The sequence below is a fragment of the Cetorhinus maximus genome, chromosome 4 (genome assembly GCF_964194155.1).
Source record: "Cetorhinus maximus chromosome 4, sCetMax3.hap1.1, whole genome shotgun sequence".
Taxonomy (NCBI): Eukaryota; Metazoa; Chordata; class Chondrichthyes; order Lamniformes; family Cetorhinidae; genus Cetorhinus; species Cetorhinus maximus.
The window spans coordinates 30,301,516-30,314,604 of record NC_135882.1 but is presented as its reverse complement, the minus strand read 5'-3'; the positions used below and the strand labels follow the sequence as shown (position 1 = coordinate 30,314,604).

The window sequence follows — 13,089 nt, the reverse complement described above, 5'->3', positions numbered from 1 at the left end:
GAGTCTTTTGAATACTCGACCCTGACACTGGACATGCCCCCACCTACCAAAACCAACTCCCTATGGCTTCTCTCTGCCACCAGCACCCTCAATTCGATACGCAGGACCCCAACATTACCAGCGCCAACCCTTTAGGCCCATCATTCACCTTACCATCCCTCTCCGTAACTGCACTCCCCCTGCCCCCCCTTACAGGGGCACCCCACCTAGGATGCTAGGCCCTTCGCTCCTCTGCACCGCAGTACACCACCCTCTGTCCTCTCTTCCTTCCCTCTTCTGCATCTCCAGGCTCCTGTCTTTCCACACACCCCACACTGTGCCACAGAGTTCAACGGAAGGCAACTGTTCACCTTAGACACAACTGCACAAAGCCAGCTGTTGCATGCCACCTCTAAACGACCATGAACTAGGTGCCTTGAGATTCTCATGTGCCACTAAGTTTATGATGATGGTAGGAACTTTATCAAAAACTGTTCCACGCAAATGAGTATTCATGACATGCAAATGTATTACAAGTATGAACCCGCCACATCTGGTGTGAGGACCAACATGCCACAAACACGTTGCTGACTTTGGGCAGGATTTTCTGCACCCACCCGCTGCTGGGATCTTCCGGTCCCGCCGAAAGTCAATGGACTTCTGGCTGGGACGCCGCCTTGTCCGCGGCAGGTCCCGCAACGGGGCCGGAAAATCCCAGCCTTTATCTCTGTATCTCAACCCACTGTTGTGAAGTTGAAATGTCACATCCTGTCTAATTCAATCACCTGTGCACCATGCTTTCCACTCTTGCAGGCTCCATAAAATCCGGCCCCCCACCCCCACTTTCTCTCTCCACAGATGCTGCCAGGCTTGCTGAGTATTTTCAGCATGATTTGTTTTTATTTCAGATTTCTAGCATCTGTTGTATTTTGCTTTCTCTTTTTTTCCTCCTTTTGTCAGCAGGAAAGAAATCTTTAGTGAGGAAAGAATTGATGCGCTGGCTTATCTTTAGAAAATGTAGTGTGCGATCAAGATGCATGAGTAACTCCAAATATCAAGCCTATAATATCTTTGAAGTGTCTCAATTAAAGCATATGTGAGAGGTGAAAAAAGCCATGAAATTTCCTTGTATGCTACTGTCACTTCTAATTGGTAGCACAGCATAATGCAGGGAACTAACCAAGTTCTTAGGTGGGACACCTAAGAATTAACTCCATATACACTTTAAATATTTCTGCACCTAGTTTTAATTACTATCACAATGCTACTATGTGTCAAAAATGTTGTGTTAAATGTACTTTTCTACTTTTACCTGAGAAATGTTAAGTTCATTGGTAGCATAGTAAGGCTTGTTGGTCATTTTTATTGGTAGTCCACAGAGACTAGGCAAGTTTACTTTTAGGTCAGAGAAGAATGATGTCAGTACTGGTTCCAAATCCACTCTCGGGAAAAACTGAACTGGTTCACTTCTAATACAACAAAAAGGGTAACTGAATTGCTTTATTAAGGATGTAACTGTTCTCTGTGGCAATAATGTTTTAGAGATGTTCACAAATTGGATCTAGAATGCCTCAAAGTTTCTTAACTCCTACCTTAAAAATTAAACTCCAATCCATTGGTCTGGCACTTTCATTTTACACACCCGCATCCTCCTGTCTCTGTAAGTGAAACTGTCAGTTCAAACTAAATAACTCTAAACTTATAAAAGAAAGGGACTTTCATCCCAAATGGAAGGTTAACATTCAAGCTCCCTGCATGGCAGGAGCACTAGAGTTTCAGAAAAATATTGGTTAACAAACCAAAGCTGTGGTGATCAGACAATTCATTCTAAACTGCCTAAATTATCTGATCACACTTAACAGAAGTGATTACAGTATATACAAGACTCCTCATGAGCAAATGCTTTTGTTCTCATATCTTGTAACAGTCTGTGATGTAATTGCTCCTTCCATGGTCATAACCATATTTTATACCAGTTGATATGATGGCAACAGGAGGATTCTATAGGCTGCGACAACCCATACAATGATGAAGGGACACCCACACCGGCCATTGTGAGTACCCAATGTATATCAACACAAAATTAAGAGCTGGAGCTCTAGTCTCCACTCGCTGAGCCTATCTAGGGGGTGTGGGGGTGGGGTTCCAATCGTTACAGTAGTAGTACAACAGGACAGTAAAATTCAACTTACAGTAAACATCTAAAACAAAATCGGAAAATGCTGGAAACACTTAGAGCAGGAAATATCCATTGAGAGAAGAAGGGAGTATTAATGCTTCACGTTGATTGTCAGAACCCAACATCTGAATATGGTGAAACAGTTGAAGCAATAAAAATAAAATTTAGAGTGCAATGCTAAACATCTAAGGCAAAGAATGCAGTTCGCCACACTAAGCTTCTTATTGATACTGTAAAATAATGATACATCTTTATAACATTAGTTTTTCAAAGTTAAATGCTAAAACATTTAATGTTTTTTCAAGATTAATAATGTTTTTTGGGTCTATACATATCTTTGGTACACATCAATTCCTTAATTGGACATAGTGGCTTGCATTTGTGCTACATCCACTCTGTGCCTGAATGCTGAAGTCTGAAGTTTTCGAATTATTGGGCCATGGGCCTCATTACAATATTGCTGGTGAAATGTGAAGATATTTTCATTTAAGAGGAGCCGAAGTTTGGGCTTTTGCTAGTGACACAGCAGTCCTCAGCTATGTGTCATCGGGGACTGAGACTGAAGTCGATGCCACAGGTCGGGGAAGCTGGTTGGAGGCCGGTTTTGAGGGGAAGGAGAGGAAGCCAGAATTGGTAGAAGAGACCTGGGGGGCTCCAACCTGGGTCGGAAGAGAAGGTGGGGTGGGAGGTTTGGGGGTTGGAATAAATGGCGATTGGGAGGAAGTATAAATTTGGAATCTGAAGGATCAAAGTTCTTACACTCCTTCCTTCCATCATAAGGTCAGAAGTGGGGATGTTCGCTGATGTTGCACAACGTTCAGCACCATTCGTGACTCCTCAGATACTGAAGCAGTCCATGTCCAAATGCAGCAAGACCTGGAAAATATCCAGGCTTGGGCTGACAAGTGGCAAGTAACATTCGCACCACACAAGTGTCAGGCAATGACTATCTCCAATAAGAAAGAATCCAACCATCACCCCATGATGTTCAATGGCATTACCATCACTGAATCCCCCACTATCAGCATCCTAGGGGGTTACCATTGACCAGAAACTGAACTGGACTAGCCATATAAATACTGTGGCTACAAGAGCAGGTCAGAGGCTAGGAATCATGCGATGAGTAACTCACCTCCTGACTCCCCAAAGCCTGTCCACCATCTGTAAGGCACAAGTCAGGAATGTGGTGGAATATTCCCCACTTGCCTGGATGAGTGCAGCTCCTACAACACTGAAGAAGCTTGACACCATCCAGGGCAAAGCAGTCTGCTTGATTGGCACCACATCCACAAACATTCACTCCCTCCACCACTGACGCACAGTAGCAGCTGTGTGTACCATCTACAAGATGCACTGCAGGAATTCACCAAGGCTCCTTAGACAGCAGCTTCCAAACCCACGACCACTACCACCTAGAAAGACAAGGGCAGCAGATAAATGGGAACACCACCAGCTGGAAGTATGCCTCCAAGTCACTCATCATCCTGACTTGGAGATATATCGCCGTTCCTTCACTGTCGCTGGGTCAAAATCCTGGAGCTCCCTGCCTAACAGCACTGTGTGTGTACCTACATCACATGGACTGCAGCGGTTCAAGGAAACTCACTACCACCATCTCAAGGGTAACTAGGGATGGGCAATAAATGCTGGCCCAGCCAGCGAAGCCCACATCCCTTGAATGAATAAAAAACATTCAACTAAATTATCTGCCTTCTTTGTTGCAGGCGATCACTAACGCTGAGTATGGGTAAAGGATGCTTCTTGTTTATCATTACACAATATGTCAAGCAATGCAATTTTGACTGGAAATTAGCGCATGCTTCCTGTCCACAGTCCAGGTAGTGCCTGAAAGATGGGTGCTAAGCAGACTAATTTCTAGGTAAACTTGTTTGAATAAACTTGTCAAGAGATTTACAGACATTTCAGAGAACACAGCTCGAAGGTCATATGAATGGCATTTCAAAAATCAAAAACATCTTAAAGAATTATTGAACCAGATTATTCTGGTTACTTCCCTTGAAGAATCTCTTTTTATGTGCTTTCCCACTTGTTTTAAATAAGAACATGGGGCACAATTTTGCCCTCGGTTGGCGGGCAGGCCCCACCGGCTCGGCAGCGGGCGGGCAGTCGAACTCCGCCACCGAAACGGGGCCCGCCACCATTTTGAGTGGGTGGGCCAATTAAAGCCCGCCCAGTGGCCTGCCCGACAGGAAGCGCTATGTGCTTCCTGTGCAGGAGGTGGAGGGATTCCACATCTGTCAAACTGCGCTCTTTCGCGCATGCACGCAAAAGAGCGCACTGCTCCCTGAGATTAAATGCTGTCTCAGGGAGATTACTGACAATCTAAAAAACTTTAAAAATAGAAAAATTAAAAAATTATTAACATGTCCCCCTCATGTGACAATGTCACATGAAATGGGACATGTTAATAAATATCACATAAAATTTATTAAAGTTTTTAAAAACGGACATGTAACCTCATCCCGCCAGTGGATGAGGTTTCATGTATTATCAGAAGCCCGCTGGGGCTCCTGGCCTGCCCGCCAGCCTTAAGGTTGGACGAGCAGGGTCTTTAATTATCTTAATTACCCTGTCAATGGCCTCAATTGGCCATTGACAGGTCGGCAGGCGGACAGCTGATTTCGCTGTCCGCCCACATTCCTAAAGATTTAAATGGACTGGGATGACGTTGGGGGTTTCTCCCGACGTCATCCCACGTCATTTTCCCGTCGGCGAGCGGGCCCCGTCCCCAAATCGCCGATGGGAAAATTCAGGCCATGGTGTTCGTTAGTGGTATGCAAAGGAAGGAGAACACAGTTATATAATGGATTCTTTCTACATCAAGGATACGTGAATAGCTTCTCTCCAATCAACTTGAAGTATACAGTGTAGTAAAGTGTAACGTCATCATTTATCTCTGGAAGATTATAACCATACTATAACAAACACAAATAATTATTAATGCCATCCATTTTCTTTCATTGGATAAATCATTTAGAATCCTGGAACTACCTCCCTAACAGCACAGTGGGTGTACCTACATCACATGGACTGCAAGAAGGCAGATCACCACCACCTTCTCAAAGGCAGTTAGGGATAGGCAATAAATGCTGGCCTAGTCAGTGACACTCACATCCCATAAATGAGTTTTAAAAATTTGAAAACATATTTTATTCAACTTTAATATAGTAATCATTTTTGTGAGGATTTGACATTATTCCAAATTATAGAATTGGGAAAATAAGAGACAACAGCGTCTTTCAAGTGAAAAAAGTGGTATTTTCCAATTCTAAAAGGCAATCCCTTATTACATAACTTTCAGTTATTGTTGATCATACAAGTCCCCTATGGCAATTAGGAAAAGAAGGAATCTTTAGGACAAGTATAATAATAAATAACATATACACTTTGAAACAAACATGTGAATCAAACTTTTACTGCGACATACATAGCTGAAAGAATGCCTTCCTGTTTTGGTAAATCTGGACTTCTAACTCCCTCAAACTTGAATGACCACAGAGGACAGGCAACTTCTATCTATTAGTGATATTAGTGGAGTATGTATTTAATGAAACAACAGTCCTCGTAGCATAAACTTAATAGAGCTACTTCCTCAATCAGACACTCAATGAACTCCCACGAAGGACTGACCAAGAAATTCTGGCTTGTGTCCAGTGCTCTCCTTCCATTCACATTAATGGATGGAAATCAGAGGCTACAGGTCTGCAATTTCCTGACCATTGGTTCCTGTGATTGCCTCTTCTCTCTTGGAGCTCATAAGCAGGGAATCAGCCTTAATTTATAAGCTTCCCCTCAACACCACACACTATTTTAGTGTGAATTATGAGAAGGTTACTCGATTGATCTCTTAAAAGGCTTCATAAAGGCAACACTGCGCAGTGATGTGAGAGAAGAAAGAATAAAGTAACTGGACAAATGGTTCAATAGGTAGGTGTTCAAGCTGTTCTTGGGGGAAAAGGAGAGATATAGCATTGAGGAGGAGGTTAGGAGCAGCATTTTAGAGTGAGCTCTGTGACCAAAGATAGAAAGAAGAAAACATGTAAAGGAGGCTAGATTTGCAAGATGGAGAGTGTGTGGACACTTGAGCTGCAGGAGGATGTAAAGGTAGTAGATACAATGCAAAGCAATGAGAAGACTGCAGATCAAAGCATGTCTGAATTCAAAGAGCTACGGCCACAGAGACTCACAAGTACTAGGGTAATAGGACTTAACGTAGGGTAGAATATAGATGGTGAAGTTTTGAATAAGTTTCAGTTTTTGAATGTGGAACTCAGAAGGCCAGCACAGAAGTGTTCTGGTGGAAGCAGTTCACATTTTGTGTACCTGGATATAGACTAGAAACCATCAGTGATGAACATGATATAGCAATTCTTGTATTACTGATCAAATAGATCCGCTGTGCAGTTCTACACTGGCTTTGAGGCAAAAAGTTTGCATCCTTAAAATTTGAAGCCTCTTAAAGGCATAGGCATCACTCTGTCCCAGTTGTCTATCTTACCTATAGCAGGCACAATATAGTCAAAAGGAAAACACATGACCTTTCACAAGAGATCGAAATGAAGAGAACGAAGTTAGCATAAATGCAATTAAACATTCAAGTTTTGAACTCATTAACACAAACAATATTGGAGAAATAAAGGTTACTTTCTTACACTATTGAATATGAGGAGCCCAATTTTAACTCTATGTGGATGGGTTCTAAGTGAGTTAAAATCAGTCTGCTCATATTCTGAGGTGTGGAAATGAATGGGGTATGTTTTCAACTTTCAAATAGGATGTAAAAGCTGGCAAATAAATTTTAATGAAAATGAAAACTGGGTGATTGCTATAATGAGCAGCCGCTCCATACCACAAATTTTATCCCAAGTGACATGCTAAAAATCTACCTTAGTATTTATTTTTAAAAGTGGGCCATTTTCCCAGCATTGAACAACAGAAAATCTTCTGGTTATTCAAAATGCATGTTTCAAGGGAATATCCATTCCATGAACTGTTGTTAACCTATAGTGACTATAACTGGAAATTTGGCTATTCAAAACCACAGATGCAATAAATTGGCTACATGTCCAAGGAATTAAGTTGGCCACCGTCCTTGAAGTAGTTTGAGTTATGTGCTTTTATTTTGTTTTAAATAAGAGAAACATATTAAGCATGATGTTAATCATATGTGCATAACAAGTAGTACTTGTGATTTTTTGCACAAGGTCAGTCAGTACTAGTCTTCTTGAAGCTTTTAAGACATGCAATATGCTTAATATGGTTGTATGAAATTTGTTTGTCACTATGTAATTTGTGTGCCTTTAGAACAGCATTATTCAAAATTATTTTTAACTAAATTAATAATTTTTGTTTTGTACAATACATGATTGAACCAAATGAGGTACTATTTTTTCTGAAATAAGAATAAAAAGTCTTATTGTCTCACCATATTTTTCCAGTGTTTCTGAAAATCCCTGTAGGACTGAAATGGACAGTGTGGTGGGATCTCGTGGCTGATGCTGACAATTTGCCCCTTCTTCATGCTTCATTAAAAAAAAGCGAAAATTTGAACATCCATAATAATTTCATTACTTTGAGAGAGCTGACCGAGGCAAAGATATATCGAGTTCCTGAGCCTAACAACTAGGGCAGTAACAGAAATTACTTTGTACCTTGTCTTTCTAATGTACATGTTGCGGGGGGTGGGAGGTGGCATAACTTTTGTTCAAGGATAAGGCAATTTGTTGGGAGTAATCCATCCATGAAGTAATCACTGGAACACATTATCATTTATGGGGGAAGGTGATGCTGTCATGTTAATATCACTAGATTGGTAATCCAGAGGCCCAGGTTAATGCTCACTAATGCTCCGGGGACCTGAGTTCAAAACCCACCATGACAGCTGATAGAATTTAAATTCAATTAATAAAATCTGGAATTGAAAGTAATGTTGACCAAGATGACTATCAGTGATTGTTGTAAAAACTCACCTGATTCACTCGTGTCCTTTAGGGAAAGAAATGTGTCATCCTTACCTTGTTTGGCCTACATGTGACTCCAGACCCACAGAAATGTGGTTGACTCTTAACTGCCCTCTGAAATGGGCTAGCAAGCCACTCAGTTCAAGGGCAATTGAGGATGGGCAACAAGGGCTGACATGCCTGCCAGTAATGTCCACGTCCCATGAAAGAATAAGAAAAATATATATACTGTGCTCTTAAGCTAAATTAATGCTAGTGCATTAGGCACTTCTGGCGCATAGATTTTCCACAATCTCAAGTTCTGTGACATCAAGGATAGTGTCTTTCCTAGTACTCCTTTAAGAAACAGTTTGGCTTTTTTTTGCATAATCCTCACTGATAATTGCATTAGTTTCTGGATAATGGAAATCACTCATCGTAGTACTTACTTTTCCTGTGATACATTCAGCTATTTGTTCAAATAATAATTCCATTCCAATTTATTCCTTTTCCCCATGGAAGCAATACTAGGCAGTGTCAATATTATTACAAAAATATTGCACAAATAATAATGACTCCATAATTTATTTGAAGGTGTTAGTTTGATTTGTATTCTCCCATTCAATTTTCCTGCTGTATATCTAGGAAATATGTTGCATCGGTTTTATGATACACAATCAAAGAGTTATAGAATAATATAGCAAAGAATAGATCCATTTGGCCCATCATGCCTCTTTGAAAAAGCTGTTCAATTATTCCCACTCCCTGCTCTGCCTCCATACCTCAGTGAACAGCTTCCCTTCAGTATTTATCTAATTCTCTTTAGAAAGTTACTATCAGATTTGCTTCTTTCACCCTTTCAGGCAATGTATTCCAGATCACAACGACTCTCTATTTAAAAAAAATCTTCATGGCATCTAAACTTCTTTTGCCCATCACGTTAAATCTGTATTCTCTGGTTACTGACCAGTCTGCCATTGGAAACATTTCTCCTTATTTACTCTATCAAAACCATCCATGATCTCAAACACCTTTATCAAATCTCCTTTTGACTTTCTCTTAACAATTTTAGTAAATTTCTTCTGCAATCTCTCTAGTTATTGACATCCTTCCTAAAGTGCGATGCCTAGAATACATATTCCAGCAGAGCCGAATCCAGTGTTTTATAAAGATTTAGCTGAACTTCTTTGCTTTTGTGCTCAATGTCCCTATTAATAAATTCAGAGCCCAATTGCAATTTTAGTGGCCTTTTCAACTTGTCCTACAAATTTCAGACTTGTCCTCATAAGCCCCAGACTTCACTGTTCCTGCAGCCTCTTTAAAAATGTACCATTTTGTATATATTATAAGTTTCGTATCAACTGCGAATTGAAATTGTGCCCTGAACACCCAAGTTAATAAGTTATCTCTTATTCCTCCCTAGATGTTGTCATGTTTATTAGAGCACTGTTGTTCGCTGAAATAAAATCAAATATAATCAAATAAATTTCATTCTTCTACAGTATTTAATGCTGTAATAAATCATTTTGACTATGAATACTTGTGCATGAGCAAACATTCACCCTAGGCTAGAGAAATCAAATGAGAATAATATTACTGTGGTTTTATATTGCTGGTTTTTGGAATCCTACAAAAATTACCTGGGCAACACATAGCACCATTTACTTGCAATAAAATGTTTTGGAATTACAGCAACTCTCTTATTGTAGAAAGTCTTCAATACTCCTGTTGATATGTCAAAGTCTTCAACCTATAAATTATGAAAAAATTAGTTTTAATAATCAATTAAATATAATATACAATTGATCTCCCATGATATTACACACAGGCAGTCAAGAGCCAGCATAATCTTCAGGTGAAGCATGTTAAAAGGTGGGGCAGAAATTTTCGCTTGGCGGGTGGGCACACACCCGACCCGCTTGAGCACAAAATGACGCGCATTGATGTCGCCCGAGCGAGCCGACGTCAACACACAGTTGCGCGATAGTTCAGTCGGTGGTCGGTTGCGCGCGCCGCAATTGGCAGCGCACCCGCCGACAATTAAAAGGTCATTAAAATAATCAATTTAGGTAAATTTTTCGCTGCCTGTCCAACCTAACGGTTGGTGGGCAGGCGAAAAGGCCAAGCGCCCTCATCCATGGGCGTGATGAGGTTTCCAAAAGTAAAATAAAAGTTTTGCAATTGAGTTAATAACATGTCCCTGCTCATGTGACAGAGTCCTGAGGGGATATGTTTTATTACATTTTTATTTTCTTTATTATTTTTGGTTATATCCCTTCATCTCCCTGAGGCAGCACCGTGCCTCAGAGATATTATGCAGTGTTCACTCACGCATATGCGCGACGTTCACGCTCCTCCCCTCCCCCCCCCACACAGACAACGCTCAGCGTTGCTGTTCGCATTTCGTGCTAGGCGGGCCATAATTGGCCCACCAGCGTGAAATTCCAGTGCGCTGCCGATCATGGGTGGTGGTTGGCTTCCCGACTGCCCCGGCCAAGCCCGCCTGCCGGGGCAAAATTCTGCCCTAGGAGTTTTGCTGCAATACAGGCTAGGGAGCTGGCAGTTGTAAAACTAAGGTGTTACAGTCCCACCACTGGTAAGAAATTGTCATTACAGTATGGCAACTTTACACTGATTCTTTCCATAATAAATGTGGACAAAGGAAGTTATACTGGGGAACTTTGGGATAAAGAAATGGCAAAACGTGACAAGAGGAAGTGAGGCTTTGTAGAAAATATATCAATATTTGGTACTATTCCTACAAATGCAGCGAGTGGTAATGACCTTGAACTCGCTGCTCACGAGGATGGTGGAAGCAGAGACAATTAATGATTTCTAAATGAAATTGGATTTTCACTTGAAGGAAATAAACTTATAGGGCTATGGGGATAGAGCACGGGAGTGAGACTGTCTGGATTGCTCCATGGAGATCTGGCATAGGCTCCATGGGCCAAATGGCCTCCTTCTATGCTGTAAATGACTTTGACTTTTTGATAAAATCACCTAGTAGTGGCCAGCCCGTTTGTTGCAGGTCTCCTGCCGACACTCGTCGGGATCCCTCCTGTTGACTGCAGTAAAGGTCTCTGGTGTTTTCAATCTTTTCAGGGTGTGGATCTGGGTTACTATAATTACAGGGTCATATTGTCCCATGAAGCTTCTCTTTAAGATACAATATCCAAAAATGTGCTGAGTTCTTTGTTTAAGCCTATCCAGAAGTTCTTAGCTTTCTTTCAGTATCGTTCCAACATATGAAGCCCCTTGCAATCATTTTTTCAGACAAGAATGCTTGCAAAAGTGGCCAGCAGAATGTTAGGTCCCATCTTATCTAATTTGTACAGTCTCCTAGGTCTGTTCCTCATAAACCCAAATATCAATGGCTCTTTTCACCTGCATTCGCTCTGTTCCTTCCCAATAGCACTGTTTAGTTTCACAGTTCAGCAAATTCAGCTGGTTTATTTTTAAGCAGACTAAGAACCAAGCATTTGTCCCCTGAGTACTGTTCACAGTTTTCAATGCACACTGGTTAAATTGGCCAGGTTTCTGCAATAAAAGTGTTTAAAATTTCCTTCACTGTCCTACAGGGGGCTGGTGCCAAAGTTTGAAAGAGCTGCTCACAGGCCAGTCAAGCAACAGCCTGACACAGTCAAGCTTACAGAATCTTACCTATCAGACTAATTTTCATTGACTGGGCCCAACTTGCAGGAACGAGGTAGGCAAGGACAGCAATAACCCTTTGGATGGAAATGGCTCTGGGAGTCCTCAACATTAACTCCAAATTCCATGAAATCTTATGGTTTTAGCTGAATCATGGGCAAGGAAATCTGCTAATTACCATCTACAACCCTCGCTCAGTTGATGAATCAGCAGTTCTTCATATTGACCACTTACAGGAAGCACTGAGGGTAGCAAGGGCAAAGACTATACTCAAGATTAGGGACTTCAAAGCACATCACCAAGAGAGGCTCCGCAGTACAACCACTGACCAAAGCAGCTGAGCCCCGAAAGACACAGCTGCCAAACTGGGCTTGCTGCTTCTTGGCCCCCTACTGAGGCCCCTGTCATCACAGGTACCATTCTGTAGCCAATTTGATTCACTCCATGAGATAAGGAAACAGCAGGGTGCACTTGCCATAGCAAACACTATAGGTCCTGACAACATTCTAGCTGTTGGACCTGTGCTCCAGAGCTAGTTCTGCCTCCAGACAAACTGTACAACTACATTGATACCTAGCCAAAAATGTGTGAACTTGCCCAGGCACATCCTGTTCACAAAAAGCAGGACAAATCAAAGCTGGCCAATTACCACCATATCAGCCTCATTAACTCTCATTGACAGTGCTAGCAAGTGGCAATTATACACCAATATCCTTTTCATTGACATCAGTTTAAGCTCCACTCAATTCAAGATCTCACTATGGCATTGGTCAAAACATGGACAAAAGAGCTGTATTCCACAGGTGAGGTGAGAGTGACTGCCCTGTACATCAAGGCAACATTCAAACAAGGGTGGAATTACAGAGGTCAAATGAAACTGAAGTCAATGTGGATTGGGAAAAACTCTCCACTGGCTAGAGTCAAACGTAGCAGAAAGGAAAATGATTATTGTTGTTGGAGGCCAATCAATCCAAAGAAATCACTTCAGGTGCTTCTCAGGACAGCCCAACAATCTTCACCACCCTGCCTTTTCTTCCACCAGAAGGTCAGAAGGGAGGATGTTCGCTGATGATTGCACAGTTCCTGACCAATGCCAGGGTTGGGGATATCTAAGCAGCTGGATATGAATTTGGAGTGTGATGCGGAGGATCCAGTTGTTGTGGTCCACGTAAGATCCAACAGATTAGGCGGAACTAGGAATGATGCTCTGCTGAGAGAGTTTGAGCAGTTCAAATTAAAACGAATAACCTCAAAGGATTTCTCTGGATTATTATCTGACCCACATGACAATCGGCAAAGGGTCAAGCAGATTAGAGA

General features: G+C 41.6%; 1 protein-coding gene across 1 annotated transcript in view; it reads right to left on the bottom strand.

The window, feature by feature from the left end:
- Positions 1-2,201: 2,201 nt before the first annotated feature.
- Positions 2,202-13,089, bottom strand: part of c4h18orf63 (chromosome 4 C18orf63 homolog) — a 66,664-nt gene continuing 55,776 nt past the window's right edge. Inside the window, exons 6-8 of the mRNA XM_078539683.1 lie at positions 9,759-9,868; positions 7,605-7,701; positions 2,202-2,283 (exon numbers count right to left, since the gene is read on the bottom strand). Of these exons, the coding sequence (XP_078395809.1) occupies positions 2,212-2,283; positions 7,605-7,701; positions 9,759-9,868 (279 nt within the window). The 3' untranslated portion in view covers positions 2,202-2,211. The remainder of the gene's footprint in view (positions 2,284-7,604; positions 7,702-9,758; positions 9,869-13,089) is intronic.